This window comes from Meriones unguiculatus, chromosome 7 (genome assembly GCF_030254825.1).
Source record: "Meriones unguiculatus strain TT.TT164.6M chromosome 7, Bangor_MerUng_6.1, whole genome shotgun sequence".
Taxonomy (NCBI): Eukaryota; Metazoa; Chordata; class Mammalia; order Rodentia; family Muridae; genus Meriones; species Meriones unguiculatus.
The window spans coordinates 52,644,233-52,662,989 of record NC_083355.1 but is presented as its reverse complement, the minus strand read 5'-3'; the positions used below and the strand labels follow the sequence as shown (position 1 = coordinate 52,662,989).

Below are 18,757 nucleotides of genomic sequence, written 5' to 3'. Positions count from 1 at the left end.
AGCTATAGAGCAATAATAAGTGAGAGAATTGGTGAAGAGAAAAGACTGCAAAGCACACCCACTATAACCTTTGCCATTATCTATATGGTAGGGGCATGAATGATTTTTTATTTATATTTGACTAGAATTTGTCAAAACAACATATACTTCATCATAATGGAGTAAAAAACAATACAAAATAGCTAAAATAATAAAACACAAAAAAATGCTTTAATGCTTAAATTTATTTTGCTAATAAAGAAGCTAAAAAATTCAGGGTCAGAGATGTATCTCAATGTTTGCTAGTATGCCCTAAGTCCTAGGTTCTCTCTACAATATCAATCTAACGGGAAAAAAGTAAAAAATTTACTTGCCAGAATACTATGTCACAAAATATATAAAAGCACGCTTTACTTTTAATTAAGAATCTAGTAATATTGTTTTAAGAAATAACATACCTTTTAATATCCCTCACAATATGAAAGAATGTATCCCCTGCTTATGAAACATAAATGACCATAATGTGTGTGTCTCTCTCTCTCTTTCTGTCTCTCTCTCTCTCTCTCTCTCTCTCTCACACACACACACACACACACACACAAACACACACATAATTTACAGAAGACAAATTATCATCGTGGGCAGAGCGTAAGCACACACAAGAAGCCACAGAACACTTAACCTGAAAGAGAGCTTAACAAAAGCACATTAAGAGCCCCACAGCAGCAAATGCTTCTTAGCTAGCAAATGCTCTAGGTTAGCTAGCCCTTTACCTGTTTTTCATCAGCCTCAGCTCCCTCTTGCGAGTTGCTTCTTCTGCTAGTTGCTGGGGACTGTGCAGACTTCCTGGTGAGGCAGCCATCACCACACCTTGTGGCAAAGCAGTAGTAGGAGCCCGGATCTGGTAAGTTGGCATGTCACCTGTGGCAGCTGCAATGAAACAATGTATTACAAGCTCATATCACCAATTCACTAGCTAATATTTTGTATAAATTAACCTAGAAATGGTATACTTTGTACCTGTCAGTAGAGATTGTTTTATAGAGGTAAAAAGGATCGTTCTTAGTATTATAGGGGTCTTAAATATTTATAATTTTATTTAGCAAATTAGAATACTACAAATACTCTAGCCAGTTCTCAACTTTTTCTTAATTTTTAAATTTTTATTTATTATTATTATTTATTCCAATTTATTAAATTTGTATCCTGGCTGTGAACCCCTCCCTCATCTCCTCCCAATCCCACCCTTCCTCCCTCTTCTCCTCCTATGCCCCTCCCCCTGGTCCACTGATAGGGGAGGTCCTCCTCCCCTCCTATTTGACCCTAGCATATAAGGTCTTATTAGGACTGGTTGCACTGTCTTCTTCTGTGGCCTGGCAAGCTGCACCCCCACCCCCAGGGGGAGGTGATCAGAGAGCCTGTCACTGAGTTCATGCCAGAGAAAGCCCCAACTCCCTTCAGTATCCCACTTGGATACTGAATATATTGGCTACATCTGAGCAGGGGTTTTATGTTCTCTCCATACATTGTCCTTATTAGGGTATCAGTCTCTGCAGGGACCCTAGGGCTCAGGTTTTTTGGCTCAGTTGGTCACCTTTTAGGGCTCCTGGCCCTTCCAGGTCTTTCTATCTCCCCCTTCTTTCATAAGACTCCCTGCACTCTGCCCAGAGTTTGGCTATGAGTCTCAGCCTCTGCTTTGATACCTCGATCAGTAGAGACTTTGAGAGGCCGTCTGTGGTAGGCTCCTGTCCTGTTCCCTGTCTTCTCCTGCTTCCAATGTCTACCGCATTTGTCCTTCTGAATGAGGATTGAGCATCTTCCCTAGGGTCTTCCTTGTTGTTTAGCTTCTTTAGGAGTATAGATTTTAGTATGTTTATCCTATATTATATGGCTAATATCCACTTATGAGTGAGTATATACCAAAAAAGCCAAAACAATACAATGGAAAAAAGATAGCATATTCAAAAAATGGTGCTCATCTACCTGGATGTCTACATGTAGAAAAATGCAAATAGATCCATATTTATCACCCTGTACAAAACTCAAGTCTAAGTGGATCGAAGACCTCAACATAAAACCAGATACATTAAATCGGTTAGAAGAAAAAGTGGGGAAGAGCCTTGAATTCATTGGCACAGGAGACAACTTCCTGAACAGAACACCAACAGCACAGGCTCTAAGATCAGCAATTTATAAATGGGACCTCATGAAACTGAAAAAGCTTCTGTAAAGCAAAGGACACCATCATCAGAACCAAATGACAGCCTACAGATTGGGAAAGGATCTTCACCAACCCTATATCTGACAGATGGCTGATATCCAGAATATATAAAGAATTTAAGAACTTAAACACCAACAAACCAAGTAATCCAATTAAAAAATGTGGTATAGAGCTAAACAGAATTCTCAATAGAGGAATATCGAATGGCAGAGAAACACTTAAAGAAATGTTCAATGTCCTTAGTCGTCAGGGAAATGCAAATCAAAACAACCCTGAGATTTTACCTTATACCCATCAGAATGGCTAAGATCAAAAACTCAAGTAATAAGACATGCTGGAGAGGTTGTGGAGAAAGGGGAACCCTCCTCCATTGCCGGTGGGAATGTAAACTTGTACAACAGTTTTGGAAATCAATCTGGCACTCTCTCAGAAAATTGGGAATCAAGATCCAGCTATACCACTCCTAAGCATATATCCAAAATATGCTCAAGTATACAACAACCATAGCTCAACCATGTTCATAGCAGCTTTATTTGTAATAGCGAGAACCTGGAAACAACTCAGATGCCCCTCAAGGGAGGAATGGATACATAAATTGTGGTGCATTTACAGAATAGAATACTCAGCTATTAAAAACAAGGAAATCAGGAAATTTGCAGGCAAATAGTGGGAACTAGAAAAGATCATCTTGAGTGAGGTAACCCAGAAGCAGAAAGACACACATGGTATATACTGTTCTCAACTTTTTAGAAAATGTGTTAGCACATTTTAGACCTTTTTTATCACAGGCTAAAGCAAATAAGTTTTTCAATTATAGTTCATTTAACTTGTTTCAGTGGTATGGTGGTAACTATATGGGTACAAGCACTCCTGAACTCCTTGGGTACAGGAGTGGGGAGTCCTGCTCTGCAGAGTCTGATGAGGTCCACAGCAAAAAAGTCTCACTGTGGCAAATTCAAAGACACCAAACTGACCTCATTCATTGTCAAGCTAGGAAGAGACATGCTCACAAAATAGAAATGACCTTAAGATTATTAGAAATGCTGAGTATTTGAGGACGATTGCTGCTTTTAGTGGATAATTATTAATAATAGCTATTTTCACAGCCAGCTTTCATAAAGGTCCTAAAAGTTAACAACTGGCTCTAGCAAGACAATAGGAGGCAGCTTCCAGTGTGTTATCACAAATACTTTGAAGTAGAACATGCTATCCTCTGGATTTTTCAACTGGGACTTTGCTGTGCCTACACATGAAAAAGATATTCAAAGCCTGTCAATTACAAAAACAAGAAAATGTTAAGGGAAGGAAAGACATCTAACTGAGTGCAGAGTCAGTTAATGATAACAGGAAAAAAGAGAACTAAAAACAGTAACGTCCTTAAATTAGCTTCTTGAGGAAAGTCCTAAATTTATTTTCAAGACATTTGCAAAGACTGTACCCAGGCAAGCTCATCAGATGTAAAAATTTTAAATATTTAAGAAGAAAACAATGTATAAATTAGCATGGTAGAATCTTCTTATTTTGTTGGTCATGTTATGAGAGGAGATAAGAGCTAGAACCAGGGCCACAGCCCTCCCACTTTTCTTTACCCACATCCAGGAAAGGAGGTTATAGGTCAATAAATGCTGAAACAATGCCCCAGCTGGAGGCTGCCCAGGCTTTCTAAAGGCAACACAATAATCAGTGACAAAGGTGAAGTTTTCAGGCCCCTTTGCTCGTCTTGCTGGTAGCTTCAATGCACACCTGCTTCCATCCTTCTTTGAAACTGCTCACAAACAAGTATAAACATTACTAGAAATATGCAGAGTGTGAGGAGAATTCTGTGGCTGCCATAACCCTAAATATAGACACTTCTTTTCTAAGAGGCTGAGAAAGGCAGAAAAGGGAAGAAGCAATAGTGTCACTGTACACTCCAGTGTTGAATGTGTTTGCTATTTTTTATGAGTGAGAACAGAATGTGAAAAATCTAGTTTAAGGTCATTCTTTTCATTTAAGGGAAGTCGGGTGGAGGCACATCAAAGATGCAATGGATGCCAGAAACAGCATTTAAAAAACAAAACAACTACAACAACAAAAATCCTTTTGTTTGTCTGCAGAAGCCACAGACACCCTTGGAGAACCAGACCATGAAGGACAAGGACAATCCCAAATTGGTCACTCTCCAAACCTGCTGGACAGCTTAGTTGCTTTGCCTCTGCAGGGGATCAGATATATTAGCTCTGAGATAGAACAGAAGTATGGCTTTATTGTGCCTCAGATGTGTATTCATTCTATTTACATTAACACAAGTCCAGGTTTACAACTCAGTAGTTCAAGCAAGAAGTAGGAACAACTGTAACTTAGGAGTTAAGTTTCTACCACAACCCAAATACTCTATGAAACACTTCTAACGGTAAATGGATAAATTCTATGCATGCAAATGTACTCTTAGTGAAGTACACTAAATTGATGGGAAAAGAAATCTTTTGAGGGAATCTAAATGAGATTTCTTTGAAACAAGCTATGAGAATATGTCTGTTAGTGTCAGTCTCTAACATGGTAAATTCAGTGGTAATTACAAAGAACCATTCCAAATTCTCTGATGACATAATTTTAATTATGTACTATTTGTAAAGCCCAATATTTTGCTAAGGCTTTTTTAGATAAGATCTTGCCATATAACAGAGGATTGGAATTAAGTTTTCAGTTTTCTTGCCTCAGCCTCCTAAGTACTGGGGGTTACAAGCAGGTGCCACCACATATGACTTTGGAATTTCATTTTTATCTTTTGAGGATCCATGTGTAGGGGCTTAAAAATCACGACTGAAGATAAATAATAAGAAAAATATATTTGTGCCATAACAGTTTACCCCAAATTTATTCTCAGGCAAACAAGAACATCCAGTCAAGTCAAGAACAGTATCTTTTCACTTTATGCTCTGGAATCTAGCCCAGAACTATATATAAAGGATGCTTTATACATAGGACTGATATATTCACTACCGAGTCAAGTTTAAACTTAGGGTATTGCACAGGCATGCTGTCATCCGGAGTATTTAGTAAGCAGTCATGTGTGGACATATTATTGTAGCTGCTTCTTTAACACAAAGCTATATAAAGTCCCATGAGATGCCCCATGCTCATTCAGTCTGGCATTTCTTGACAAAAGACACTGTTCTTCCTCAATACACTTTAGATATAACTAACATGGCAGCTTAGAGGCAGGGTTTCTTTCTGATAATGTGTTTCTATCCATCTAGCTACTTGCATGAAAAACAATTCCTGGAGCTGTCAATTCTGATCATGAACTTCATACCTCTCTTGTCAAGCTCTAACACGGTACAGCGGAAAAGGCATTGGATTTGGGATCTGGGTTTTAGTCCACCTCTGCCACTTACCAGTCATGTGACTTGGGGCAAGGTCAGTCTCCTCATCTGTAAAATGCGGATACATTATCTCATTTCATACTCACAAGAAACCCTGTAATGTATGTTAAAGTGTCTAGCACAGTGTCTGGCAAACAGCAGACACTTAACTCATTAGTTCCTTTCCAAGTCCCTCCCTTTATGTCTGAAAGACAGTGTTCCAAATTATACTTATACTCTATGTTGCTAAAAGGTTTATAACACCACCAATAATATTTCCCATTAGAAGTTCCCCTCCTAAGAAGTTTGATGAATCAAAGTGTTTGACTCCTAGTGCTTAGGGAAAACAAGTCAGACACAGAAACAAAAAAGTAACAAATACCCCCAAATACCTATTCTGATAGCTTCCCAAGAAAAAAATATTTGTCAACACCCCCAAAGGATCATCATTTTATTTAATTATTTTTCTATCAAGGTGCATATTGACTGAATACAATGGGCCTTGTCAGTTTGCTTTGGTGTTTGGGAGAGGGCCTTGAACTCATATTTCTGCTTCAGCCTCTATAGTACTGTGGTCTTAGACATAAGCCACCATACCTAGAGAAGTCCCTACCTTTACGTCATTTCACTGATCTAAAAACACCCCAGTAAACAGTATGGGTAACTCAGTAGTCACACTTGCAACTGGAGAATGACTTTTCCAAAGCTCCAAAGAGCTAGTGGTGTCTTCCTTACCCCTCTCCCAATTTTCTTCCTCTTAAACAGCACATCAATGTTCCTAATTCCCACATGTGACCTCTCCATGCCCTGTGTCCCATTTGTCAGAAAATTTTCCTTCCCACTGTTCCTTTTTCTCTGGGAAAACAAAATCCTACGTAAGAGTGACTAAGCAAACAGTGAGATTTTTCAACTGTGTTTAAAATCCTATAATATACAGACTATACAGTATTAAGTCATTAAATGTTTTCAGTTTAAGGCCAACTCAGGGTATAAAAGTACTTGTCATGCAAACCTGACAACCTGAGTTTGATCCCCTGATATAAGACAAGAACCAACTCCTCCTCTGACATCCACATGCATGCCATGGCATGAGTTGCACGTCACACACACATACCTGCACACATACAAACTAATAATAAATAAAAATTTTAAATATTTTCAGCTTTTTATTTATTTATTGAGGTATAGTTAACAATTTAAATATATATATTCAAGATATACAAATGATACTTTAATGTGTTTATATACAATGTAAAATAATTACCATATTCAACCCAAGTTATACATAAAGGGGCTTCTTAGGTTGTTTATTCAATGAAAGTCTTAAAAGTCAGAAAATCTATGAAAAAGTAAATTATGAATACTAAAATTTAAGGTTCTACAGAAAGAAAACTGCTCTACTGCTTTATTAAAACTTGAAATGGTGCTAACTTTATTTTATGCAATTTAAAAGCTGTGTCTTGCATACTGTTATGATCTATGCTCCATTATCATTTATCAGTGTCAGGTGAATTTGAGAGCAGCATAGTACTGTATGAGCAGAACCAGAGGATTCTGAAGACCCAAGCTTCTTCACTGATGCCCTAGCTTTGTAACTCAGAAGAGCCCCTTCCTACTTTCATCTACATTCAGCCATATCACTGTCCATGCAAATAGTATGTGCCCTGTGAAACCAGAGAACATGAATGTAAAGTGCCTCTCCCTTTCCAGTGTTTCATATGGCTTCCTCCATGGGGATCTCTAGTCTTTAACCTTATTTCCTTCTTCCTGTGTCTCCTTTACAATCTGAGTACTTTGCTAGCTTTTTCTTTAACTTGTATTTATGCTTACTTGTAATATATATTTAAGTCCAAAAGTGTTGACATAGTTATATTATTAGGCAATATGTTCAGACAGGAAATAAGAAAAAAAGCAAAATAACTGTCCCAAACATTGCATTAAAATGTATTTGCCAAGTGGAGACAGCATAATAGCTGTCCTAGGAGCTTTGAGGCGTTACTGAACTCTATGCAGGTTATTCTTCTATTTCCAATACAAGCATAATTTGCTTTAATACCAACTTGAAAAATTAAACCTTAATCAAACCCATCCCTTTGTGCCAAATTTTCCTAATAGAAATTACAGAAGTAGTATGTATCTCTGTTCTCCTGCATTTAAATACTGATACTATTTCCTAAATCTCAATAGTTGAAAAAATTGTTTTAGCAATTCTAAAACCTCTTTTGAATATAAGTTATTACAATCCAGAGTCTAAGACAGGAAATTTGGCTCCTAACATAATCAATTATAAATTTAAAAAATACAAATTTACATTACACCAAACAGAATCAACAATATCATTCTTTTATTTGATCCATGATCCTACTAGAGATGCTGTAAAGATCTTTTCAGGGCCAATTATTAACATAAGAAGCCTGATTTTGGATCTCAGGCATACACTGTTGATCATGGGCCATAAAATCAATTTTATAGGTGAAACTATCATTTAAAGAAAAAAAAAGAAAAAATTGTGACTTTGTGCTACTTTTCTGTTTGAAACTTGCTTTATATAAATTTAAAGTGAGACATACATACCATTGTGTCATGATATAAAATGCTGTTCAAGGTCAAAGTTTTCTCCTTTTTTCTTTTTCTTTCTTTCCTTTCTTCCTTTTTTTTTTTTTAATGGTCAAAATTTTCTAAGTCCCTGATCTAGATCAATTTCCTCAGTTTGACAATCCAGACTAGGCCAGAGCCAAGAATCCAAAGGTCTGCTGCTAAGAGCCTCTCTGCTGAAAATGTTCTTAAATTAGGCTCTGGTTTTGCTCATTAATAAAAAAGACATAAATTTCACACATTGTTTTCAATATAACACTTTTTCAAATGTCAATTACTGTGAGTTGTGACAGATTCATAAAATAACTATTTCCAAACTATTGTCATGTCTTGTGAAAAATGTTCTATATTGTTCAACATTTATAAGTTTTAGTATTTTTCAAAGTTTTAAATTTGAAACTGTAGTTTAGTGCTCGTAAAACGAACTATAAGAAGAAAGTGATTCAAAGATGATATTTTATTCTAACCACATAAGTGTATATGAATATTTAATTCACAAACAATGGCTAAAATTTTAATATAAATGCATAGCATAATTATTCACCTTTAACTATACTAGATATTTACTCTATTTTAATGCATCCCCATAGTCTCTCCCGCTCTGAAAGTCAAGTGATGAATAGAAATTTAAAGTTTAATTAAAAGAAATGAACCAAACATTTCTCTAAGATAAATGCGCACACACACACACACACACACACACACACACAGTCTTTGATTTTGGCTCACACTGCAGTATCTGATTTTTTTCAGGCTTGCTCCACAGCTACTGCATCTGCAGTACACACACCTATAGACTTCACAAAAAATATCAAAGGACAAAACAACCGCTCCTAAAATCCATCTTAGAAACAAAGCAATGCAAGTTGTTCTTGTTCAAGACCAGTCTTTCAATCCAGGATGAGGGCTGGGACCCACTGACTCTAAAGAGCTAAACTGTGGGAAAGCCATGTAATCCTCTTCATTCTCAATTCAACTGCAAATTCAAAAGTAGGTTACAAACAAATCCAACTGAATAAACAATGTTGCAACCACACAGAGGTCACTTGTAACTCAGTATTTCAAAATCAATTATCTATATAACTAAGAAAAACAAAACGCAGTGAACTTATTACAAAGCTTAAATAGAAAAGGTTAAGCAAACAATGAAAGTCAAGCATATCCCCAACAAGGCACCAGAGGGCACTCTGAATCCCAAGTTCCTATAGATCTAGCAAGCGCCAAAAGCTTGGCCTAAATATAGCACACTTGTCACTAGGCAGGTGCAGGGAAAGCCTCTCAGGAAGCACTTTACCGCTATGCTTCCCAGACAGCCCGAGCTGTGCTCGTACAAGCATTACAGCTGTCCTAATGTATCCCTGTCTTCAAGCAGATACTTACCACAATGGAAATGCTAAAGTCAGACTTACGAGAAGAAATGCTATTCCGTCAGAGGACCTTCCCGCCTGTGGCGGTGGTGAACTAGTTAACAAACTTGCAATCTGTCCGCTGAACTTGACAAAGCAGAAAGGAACTGACTAAATCACAACATGACTCGGAGCTGACGTCAATGTGCAGCTCACTTGGAGTTTAACTTTTCCACTTCCCCGCTGAAACACGATTCCAGGAAATGTAATGACGTCAGCCCTTTGAACGCAATTAGCTGAAGAGAGGACCTTTTTTCAAAAAAAAAAAAAAAAAAAAGGCAAGAGGAAAGCACTAGCAAGCTAAAAAACACTCATTCTTAGTACCCTGTTTTCTCCTGTCCCCTGGCGCTAACCAGCACCTAGTAGCTCATCTGTTTTACAACATGGATTTCAGATATTTTAACTGGTAGCTAGTTTGAATCTGCAACAGGTTGCATTTAAAACAATAGCTTATTTTAGTGAGGGAGTACGGTTAGGGTAAGACACAGTGGAGGAGGAGAAGAGAAAAGCAGGGCGAGAGGGACGCACGCAGATCACTCCGTTAGTCAACAGAGCAGTAAAGCCCCGAGCAAAGATACAATCAATCGCGCTATAAAGAACAATCGTACCCATTGGCTTAACAAAGCAGGCTGAATGTGCAGGCGTGTACGAAAAGAAACTTACGTCTAAAAAACTAGGAAATCACGCTTCCCAAAACACTCAAATTCCTAAATACTCCTAAAGGCTATAACAAAACAAAACAGAACAAACAAAAAATAAACACTGCAGAGTTCATGTAAACCCCTCTTTAAGGTCTTACCAGTTTCATCTCCAGTCACAGCCATGTTGGGCTTTTGCATACAGAGTGGTCTTGCTGGCTGTACCACAGTCCAAAATAAAGTGTTCCAAACTAGCAAGCATGTGTAAGATAAGTAGGAGTACTGACATCACAATGACATCACCAGCCTATCACTGCCATCAATTTGCTTTGTCACATAGCAGCTCTCTGAAACCAAGGCCCTGTAAAAACTCTTCCTGTAATAAACCATCCGAATGTTCTTGTTTCCCTCTTTTGATATAAAAATCTTTTTAGATGGGCTCTGGCAAAAAAATAAAAATGAAAAGTCCCAGGGTTGTAGCTCATGGAGCTGTGGTGACTCAAGAGGAATTAGCCTCATCTGTTTCTCAGAACTCAAAGAAGGAAGCATTTGGAGACTCACATTTCAGAGACTGACCAAAAAAATCCCGACAGGCAATACAGAAAAAAAAATGCATTTCATAGACACTTCTAAACTTACCAAGTTAGAAATATCCAGCTACCTCCACTCAGTTTTGTTTATTTGCTAAGCCATTTGCTATCACGCCATACAATCCAGCTGCTCCTAGAGTGACTTGGAACTTGTTCATTTCATCCGCAGTGAGCAAGTGCTGAGTCTAGAAACTCACTATGCCAGAGCAGCACCTGCCGGGGTCCTCTGCAGCTGCCAGCTCAGCATGAACCTGCCGGCATTTCATCTTTTTCATCCAAATAAATACGAATTTGTGATTAAATGGAATAACTTGAAGTTTAGTGATCTTTAAATTTCATAACTAAAATTACTATTCGTATTCTAATGTTAACTTTTATTTGAATCATTTGATGAGACTTCAGTGCATGAAAAGCTGGATAATTATTGAAAATTTAACAATACCACAGTCAGACACAAAGTTGGCATATGTTCTAAGGCATACCAGGCCCCACAACCTGGAATACTTTTTCACCTTTACTGAAAACAAAACAAAACCTGACACATTGTTTCAGGAGACCTTCTCCTCCTCTCCCCAGTGGGTTGTAAAAATCCATTTGCTTGTATGGTTAAAACTCAACCTGACTTTGTATTAATGATGTATTTATATGACATAGTGGTCAATAATTTCTTTTCTTTGAGACAGGGTCTCATTATGTATCCCTGGCTGGCCTGAAACTCAAGAGATCCACCTGCCTCTGCTGCTGTGTGCTGGGATTAAAGGTTTGCCACCACATCTGATGCAATAATTTCTTTTAAATGCTGTATTTTTACTTTGCTAAATTACGCATTCTGCGGTAAAGGCAAAGACTTTATGTTAGGCATGGCTGAAGTGACCACAGGGCACAGATATAGAGGTACAAAACATCAGTCTCCACAAGTCTCCACCAGGGGCTCTTGCCCATCCAGGGACACCTAAGGCTCTGAGGTTCAAAATGATATTAATAATTCTGATTTCAAATTTCAGAATCCATATTATTTTTATATCAATTGTACATTGACAGTCAATAAATATTAGTCAATAAATAAATTAGTCAATAAACTAGTCAATTAATAAATGGGTGAAGAAAAGCCCATGAGATGGCTCAAGGGTAAAGGCAGGTGCTACCAAGGCAAACAACCTGAGTTTGATCACCAGGACCTTCCTGGTGGGAGAAGAGAACTAACTCAGGACAGGTTTTCTAAAGTGATTATTGCTATTAGGAAAACTTTACTACAGCTCTACACTAAACTGTTGATCTGACCGTACAACAGCATTTCCAGGGATAAAGGCTTTTTTTTTTTTTTCTTTTCTCCTCCTCCTCCTCTTCTTCTTCTTCCTCCTCTTCAACCAGGGCCTCCCTCTGTAGCCTTCAAATTGATAATTCCAAGTGCTGGGATTATAGGCATGTTTCGAAAATGTTTACATTTATCACATGACAGAGCTCTTGCTAGATACTAAAGGCTATAATGCAAATGTAACTTATCACTGAGGCAGGACACAGAGTGACAGTACATATGACCTATTACCTAAAAACATGCAGTGGGAACTATGGGGTTGCTTAGGCCACATTTGGAAGATCAGGGCATTCTTCCTGGAGGAGGTGTTATCTAAGATGAAACCTGAATAATGTACAGAAGCTGAGGAAAGGGTGACTGTCAGGAAAAGGAGTAATTATGAAGGCTGTGGAGAGAAAAAACGGCCTGTCAGAAGAAATGAAAAAAATAAGATTACATGTGAAAATAACAAATGGGAAAGGCCTATGAAGGAGCAAGGCCTGCATAAGAGGAAGAGATAGGCTACATAATAAATGTCTAACTTCACCTAACACATAACAAACACTCATCGACATTCTGAGTGTATTCTGGCACCATGCTATAGAGCAATTGTGTGTGCAACCCCTCATTCCTACCTGCAAATCCTAACCCCAGTGCTACAGTATTGGGAGAAATTAGGTTTTGAGAGTAAAGCTCTTCTGTTTAATGATTTTTTTCTAGTTAAAACATCCCTTCCCTTTCCCTAGCAGGAAGGTGAGTCCCCTAAGATTCACAAGCAAAAGTCTCCCAGATGCTCCAGAAGTGTAAGATTTATGAGCCCCTCCCCATGGTAAAGGCTGCTGAGCAAAGGGGTCTCTCCACCCAAGAGCTGCTGGCAGGACAGGCAGGACAGGCAGAGAGCAGTAGGCCATCACCTATACTGGTGGGGTGACCTTTTCTGTGATGCAGCATTTGAATCCCCATGCTCTTAAAAGTAACCTTTCACTTTTACTCCTGTAAGCAACCAACTGACTCACTGATTCACCATGTCAGACTGGGGTAGAATTGTTCCATTGTCATCATTGCTGCCCCAACTTGGGTGAACAGACATTTCTTCATGTCTCCAGGCAAAGTTATATAACAAGCTTTCAGAAATGGGTTCAGTGTCCTTACCGAGGCCCTAGAGAGCCCCCTGGTCTTTTCCACCATGTAAGGAAACAGAGATGATGGCTATGTGTGACTCGGTGGGCACTCCGTGGACACGATTCTTGGACTTCCCAGTCTCCAGAACCATAGAAATATAGATGTGAACTGTGAAAGCATTACAGTCTACAGTATTATAGCTCAATTTCAATAGATCAAGGTTTAGCCTGCAGAAATAGGATATACTACAGAAGTAGAGATGCTGGCGATAACATCTCACTTATGAAAGTATTCGTGGCTGCCTGCATCATTAGGAGGTGAATGGTTTGAATCAACTCTGAGGTAGTGTTCCTCCCCAAACTGAACCAATAACAGAGCCTCTGCCCCAGCATATCAGCATCAAGAAGATGGTCTGTTGTGGTCATTCAGACCACAGGGACAGCTGTCTGGATAGGATAATGAGGAGAGAGGGAGAAACGAAAACCTTTTAACTTAACTATGGGAAGAGTCTATAAAGGGGCTTTGGATAGAGATGGATAGGAAGAGTGAAGGGGAACTCCTGGGTTTTCAGCTTAAAAGAAGAGAAACAGAAAAAGCAAAAGGAGAAGCAGAAAAATTGCTCAGTCCATAAAGTACCTGCCATACAAGCTTGAGGATCTGAGTTTGGTCCCAAGCATGAAAGTAAAAAGCCAGGCATGGAACATACCTGTGATCCTAGCAGCTGGAAGCACCCAGATCCAGGCATGTATACACAAATAACACACACACAGAGTGAAATAAAATAGGTTTGAAACTTGTAAAAGAAAATTATTTTTGATCCCAAAAGAATAAAGCTTAGGTATATATTATATAAAACATGAAAAAAATAAGTATCAATTTTACAGATTTAATCCATGTAAAACAGGTGACATGAGAAGAAAGGACTATCTTGTGGCGGGGGTGGGGAGATTGGTTTTTCTTTTCAAGACAGGGTATCTCTGAGTATCCTTGGCTGTCTTGGACTTACTTTATAGAACAAGCTGGCTTTGAAGACACAGGGATCCGCCTGCCTCTGCCTCCGAGTGCTGGGATTACAGGTGTGCACCACTGCACCAGGCTACTCTTTATTCATTTAGACTAACAAGGTTCAGGAGCATCAGAAAAGTTTCACAAATCGTTTCACTTTGATATAAGAAAAGCATTAGTGTGCACACACTATTTTCATCCCACAAAATACCACCACTTTTGTCCTATTCTTTTTGTCTTTGTTTTATTGTTTTGTTTTGTTTTGTTTTGGGGGGGGCTGGGTATCACAATAGAACCCTGGCTGGCTGGGAACTCTTTAGCCCAAGCTGTTTTAAGAGTAATCCTCTTGCCCTAGCCTCCCAAGTACTGCCATTCACTGTCATACCTGGCCTCATTCTTTCTTATTTTAAGAAAAGATTTATTTGCTTGGGTTTTGTTGTTTTCATGTGTCTGTGTTGAGTAGATGTGCATATGTATGTGTATGGCCAGTTGTCCTCTTCTGACTCTGCTGATTTCTTTGAGTTAGGATCTCATTCTGAACCTGGGGTTCCAGTTTTCTCAGCTAAGATGAAAGTCAGAAAACGCCAGAAACCCTCCTGTGTCCATCCTCTTTGGAGCTGTGGTTACAGGAATATGCTTTACACCTGACTTGTTTTATGAATGCTGGGATCTAAATTCCAGTCCTCACAATTGTGCAGCAAACACTCTTAAACACTGAACTATCTCCCCCGACCTTTTCAGACTCCACATACTTTTTATTATACTCCACATTCATTCTCCAAGTACATAAGAGTAAAGAGATTCATCAACCAGGCGTAGTGGTACAGGCCTGTAATCTCAGCACTCAGGAAGCTGAGGCAGGGGAATTTCTTCAAGTTCTACGTCAACTGGACCATACTTCCAAGACACTCAGAATAAAAGAACAGGTATTACTTTACTTAAAAAGTGAGTGTGATGCATTCTAGACAAATAAACCCAAAAGATTAGAATATAAACATGATATTTAGTTATATTTAATATGTATTTTTTTAGTTATCGTAAGCACAGCTGCATGAAATCAGAATAATGTATAACCTAGTTTGAAATGAACTAAAAACTTAATAGCTACATCCTGTTTTATTTCAGAAAGAATGGTGATCTTGATTCTAAAAGAGAAAAATCAGCATTTATTCTTAGATGAATTGTGTGAAAATCAGACTTGGAAAAATAAGCTAGGAAAGCAGAACAAATTCAAGATACCACTGATTATATACTTGAATATCCACATAAAAATTAATAGAAATATACCGGAGGCCAGTGAGATGGCTCAGTCAGTACAAGATTTTCCTTACAAGCCTGACAAGCTGATTTTCAACTCCAAAACCCACACAAAATGTGAACTGAAATAACTGACTCCACAAAGTTGTCCTTTGACCACCACACACATGCCATGGCATGAACACTGCACATATGAACACGTGCACACTCACACTCACACACACACACACACACACACACCACAATATAAACAAAATTTTTAAAAATAAAAATACACTGTAATATACTGGGTAGAGCATGTGACAGTAAATGAAAGATACTTAATTTAAAAATGCATGCATGTTTCCATCTCCCCTTGTTTTATCATGCTGCTCTAAAATTACCCTCTGAAAGATAAATATCTCTGAATTTTAAGTGTCTCTTATCCCTCCTAAAAAATCTACCCCTTTATCTTTCACAACACTACAGACACTAAAAGGTGTAACACAGCAACCCACAGGTATTCTAAATGTATTAGATTAATAAAATATACCTTGAACAACAACCTGGCTGCCTGGGACAAAGAACTGTTGTGTGCCATCGGCTGATTGTGCTGCGTACTGTACAATTGTAGCACCTGGCGGAGGAGCTCCTGAATTTGTCATTGTTAATGCCTGGAGTCCCTGAACACCATCAGATCCTGGGTTAGAAATCTGGATTGTTCCACCTTGGGCTATAGCAACTTAATAGAAAGAGAGAAGAAATATTAGATAATTCTGAATTATGTTAACCATATTGGGAGAATATAATATAGTCTATATACTACATTACTTCCACTGTTACTTTTCTAAGTGGGACTAATAAGAAACATAAGCTTCTTCATGGTGGGATGACCTTTGTAAAAGATTATCAACACAAATGTACTTTATTTTGGTTTTGCTGTTAAGTGTATTTTGCATTCATTATTTTTTTTTTTTATTCCTAGAGTCCACAAAGCTTTCTTTCTAGTCATTCATTCCACTCTATCATTATTTTATTATTTTTATGTGTACAGATGTTTTGCCTACATGTATGTCTGTCACCACATGCATCCTTGGTGTCTGTGAAGGCCAAAAGTGGACACTGGATCCCCTGGAACTGGAGTTACACAGCTGTGAGACACCATGCAGGTGCTGGGGCCTTTGGAAGAGCAGCCCATGCTGTTAACTGCTAAGCCATCTCTCCAAGCCCACCCCCACCCCCACTAAATTGTTTAAGAGGAAAAGTGAAGAGGCAAGCTTCGAAATATTACCTAGTCTTTCGAATATTTTTGGTTATAAACAACTTTTTTCTGAGAATTAGAAAATGGTCAGTAAAATTTCCACTGGGCACTGCAATCACAGGCTTGTATTTAAAGTAACCTACCCACATTTCTAATGTATTGTCCAATGAAAGGCAGATTTAAGAGTTGAGGGTGTACAGTGCATAGGGTTCAACCCCAAGCATTCACAGAAATGAGGGAAGGAGGAAAAGGAAGGAAGGAAAGGAAAAAAAGGTGAAAAAAAAAAAGAAAGAAGTCAGGAAGAAAGGGAGGAAAAAAGGAAGGAAAGAAAGAAGAAAGATAGAAAGAGGAAGGAAAAATGAAGGAAGCAGAAAGGAGGTTGCAAATCTTGAATTAAATGAAGGCTTCAAACTCCAATTACAAAAATTGAATTTTCTTTTTCCTTTTCTCTTTTTTGGAGACAAGGTCTCATGGATTCCAAATCTTTATAGTGAACTCATTTGCTAGCTAAGGATAAGCTACTTTTGCCCACTTGGTACTGGGACTATAGGCCTGCACCATTATACCCAGTCTCATGAAGTGAAAGGGACTGCACCCAGGGCTTTATGCTTTGGGGGGGGGGCACATATTCAAGAAAGAGCCCTCATATTCAAGTTCTAGCCCCTCAGAACCTAATTTTTCAACAACGATATGACATCAGGCTTTTGGAGCAGTTACTGGAATACTGAGATACGTTCCAAATTACTTTGGTTTTTTGTTTTTTGTATTTTTTTCCTTTTTAGTATTTTTAAAGTAATTTTTCTCCCACATTTCCGACTAAAACCTTGTTTTCATAATATAAACCATACTACAATATTAAGAGTCTGTCATTTTATTTTCTGTAATTTATTTCATATATGTATTTAATACTTCATATTAATATGAAATATTAAATATTACTATGAATTAATATATTGATGTTGATATAAAATATTTAATATTTCACGTGTGTGTTTATATTTAATATAATTATAAGCCAGGCACAATGGTGCATGCCTGTAATCCCAGCACCAGGTGAGGCAGAGGCAGGCAGATCTCTGTGAGTTCAAGACCAGCTTGGTCTACAAAGCAAGTCCAGGAAAGTCAAGGCCACACAGAGAAACCCTGTCTTGAAAAACCAAAAAACATTTTTAAAAAATTTTACTTTTTAAAACACAATTAAAATTTAAAATACACACCCCACACACACATCCATAGCACAATTGGCTCTAGGACATGCTATCATGCCAGGCAGGCATGGTGAAACATGGTTTACTCTACTGATGAATCTCTTGCATCAGCCTTTTAAATTTTATCATGATAGGGCTTGATTTTAGCATTATGAAATGACAGAGGCCCTTCCCATTCAAATTGTTGGAGAATAAAAGTTAATGTTTCAGAGATTCTGGAAATGGGCTATCTGTAGTAATAGATTTAAGCAGGAAATGTCTGAGACGCCAAAATAGCCAAAGACAGAAAAATTTGCTTTTAATAAACATCAATCAAGATAAAAGGTAGGAAAATAAGACGTCTGGATAAATTTAAATATGTATTTTCTTTTAGCTTTCAAAAACAAACAAGAAACAAAACTTATCAGCAGGCATGGTGGTGTGTACCTGTTCCTAGAACTCTGAAGGCATGGCAGGACTGCCCTAAGGTCCAGGCTAGTTTAGCCTACAGTGTAATAGCAAAGCTATTTCAGAAAGTTTCCAACAAATACAGTAGTGAAAAGAAATTTATTTGCGGTTTCAAGATTTTTAAGGAGGGTTTCATACAAGATGATCTTGTACTCTTGATCCTATTGCCACTACCTCCTACATGCTGGGATTACAGGCAAACCCTACCATCTTTAGCTGGGAAGAAATATCTTTGTCATTCATTTCCTTTGCCTATTAATCTTTTGAGCCACTATCTTCTACGGAGGAGTGTTCTGGAGTATTCACAATTGAATGGCCACTAGTAATCATGAAAATAAAATATCTTCATATCTCCCAGTCATTTTACTCCAGGGACCTAGTATTGTTGTTATTGTTTTTTGTTTTTGTTTT

At 38.0% G+C, this 18,757-nt stretch overlaps 1 protein-coding gene across 35 annotated transcripts in view; it reads right to left on the bottom strand.

Annotated features, from left to right (window-relative positions):
- Positions 1 to 18,757, bottom strand: part of Crem (cAMP responsive element modulator) — a 76,757-nt gene that overhangs the window by 7,111 nt on the left and 50,889 nt on the right. For 14 of the 35 annotated variants that reach the window (XM_060387420.1, XM_060387433.1, XM_021653113.2 and 11 more), the window contains 3 exons: positions 15,984 to 16,172; positions 5,578 to 5,613; positions 753 to 909 (listed from right to left, as the gene is read on the bottom strand). In XM_060387420.1, the coding sequence (XP_060243403.1) occupies positions 753 to 909; positions 5,578 to 5,613; positions 15,984 to 16,172 (382 nt within the window). Of the gene's footprint in view, positions 1 to 752; positions 910 to 1,682; positions 1,987 to 5,577; positions 5,614 to 8,118; positions 8,138 to 9,519; positions 9,739 to 10,344; positions 10,543 to 10,822; positions 10,842 to 15,983; positions 16,173 to 18,757 lie in introns of those variants that run through there. The other 21 variants (XM_060387440.1, XM_060387428.1, XM_060387431.1 and 18 more) reach the window with 13 other exon arrangements.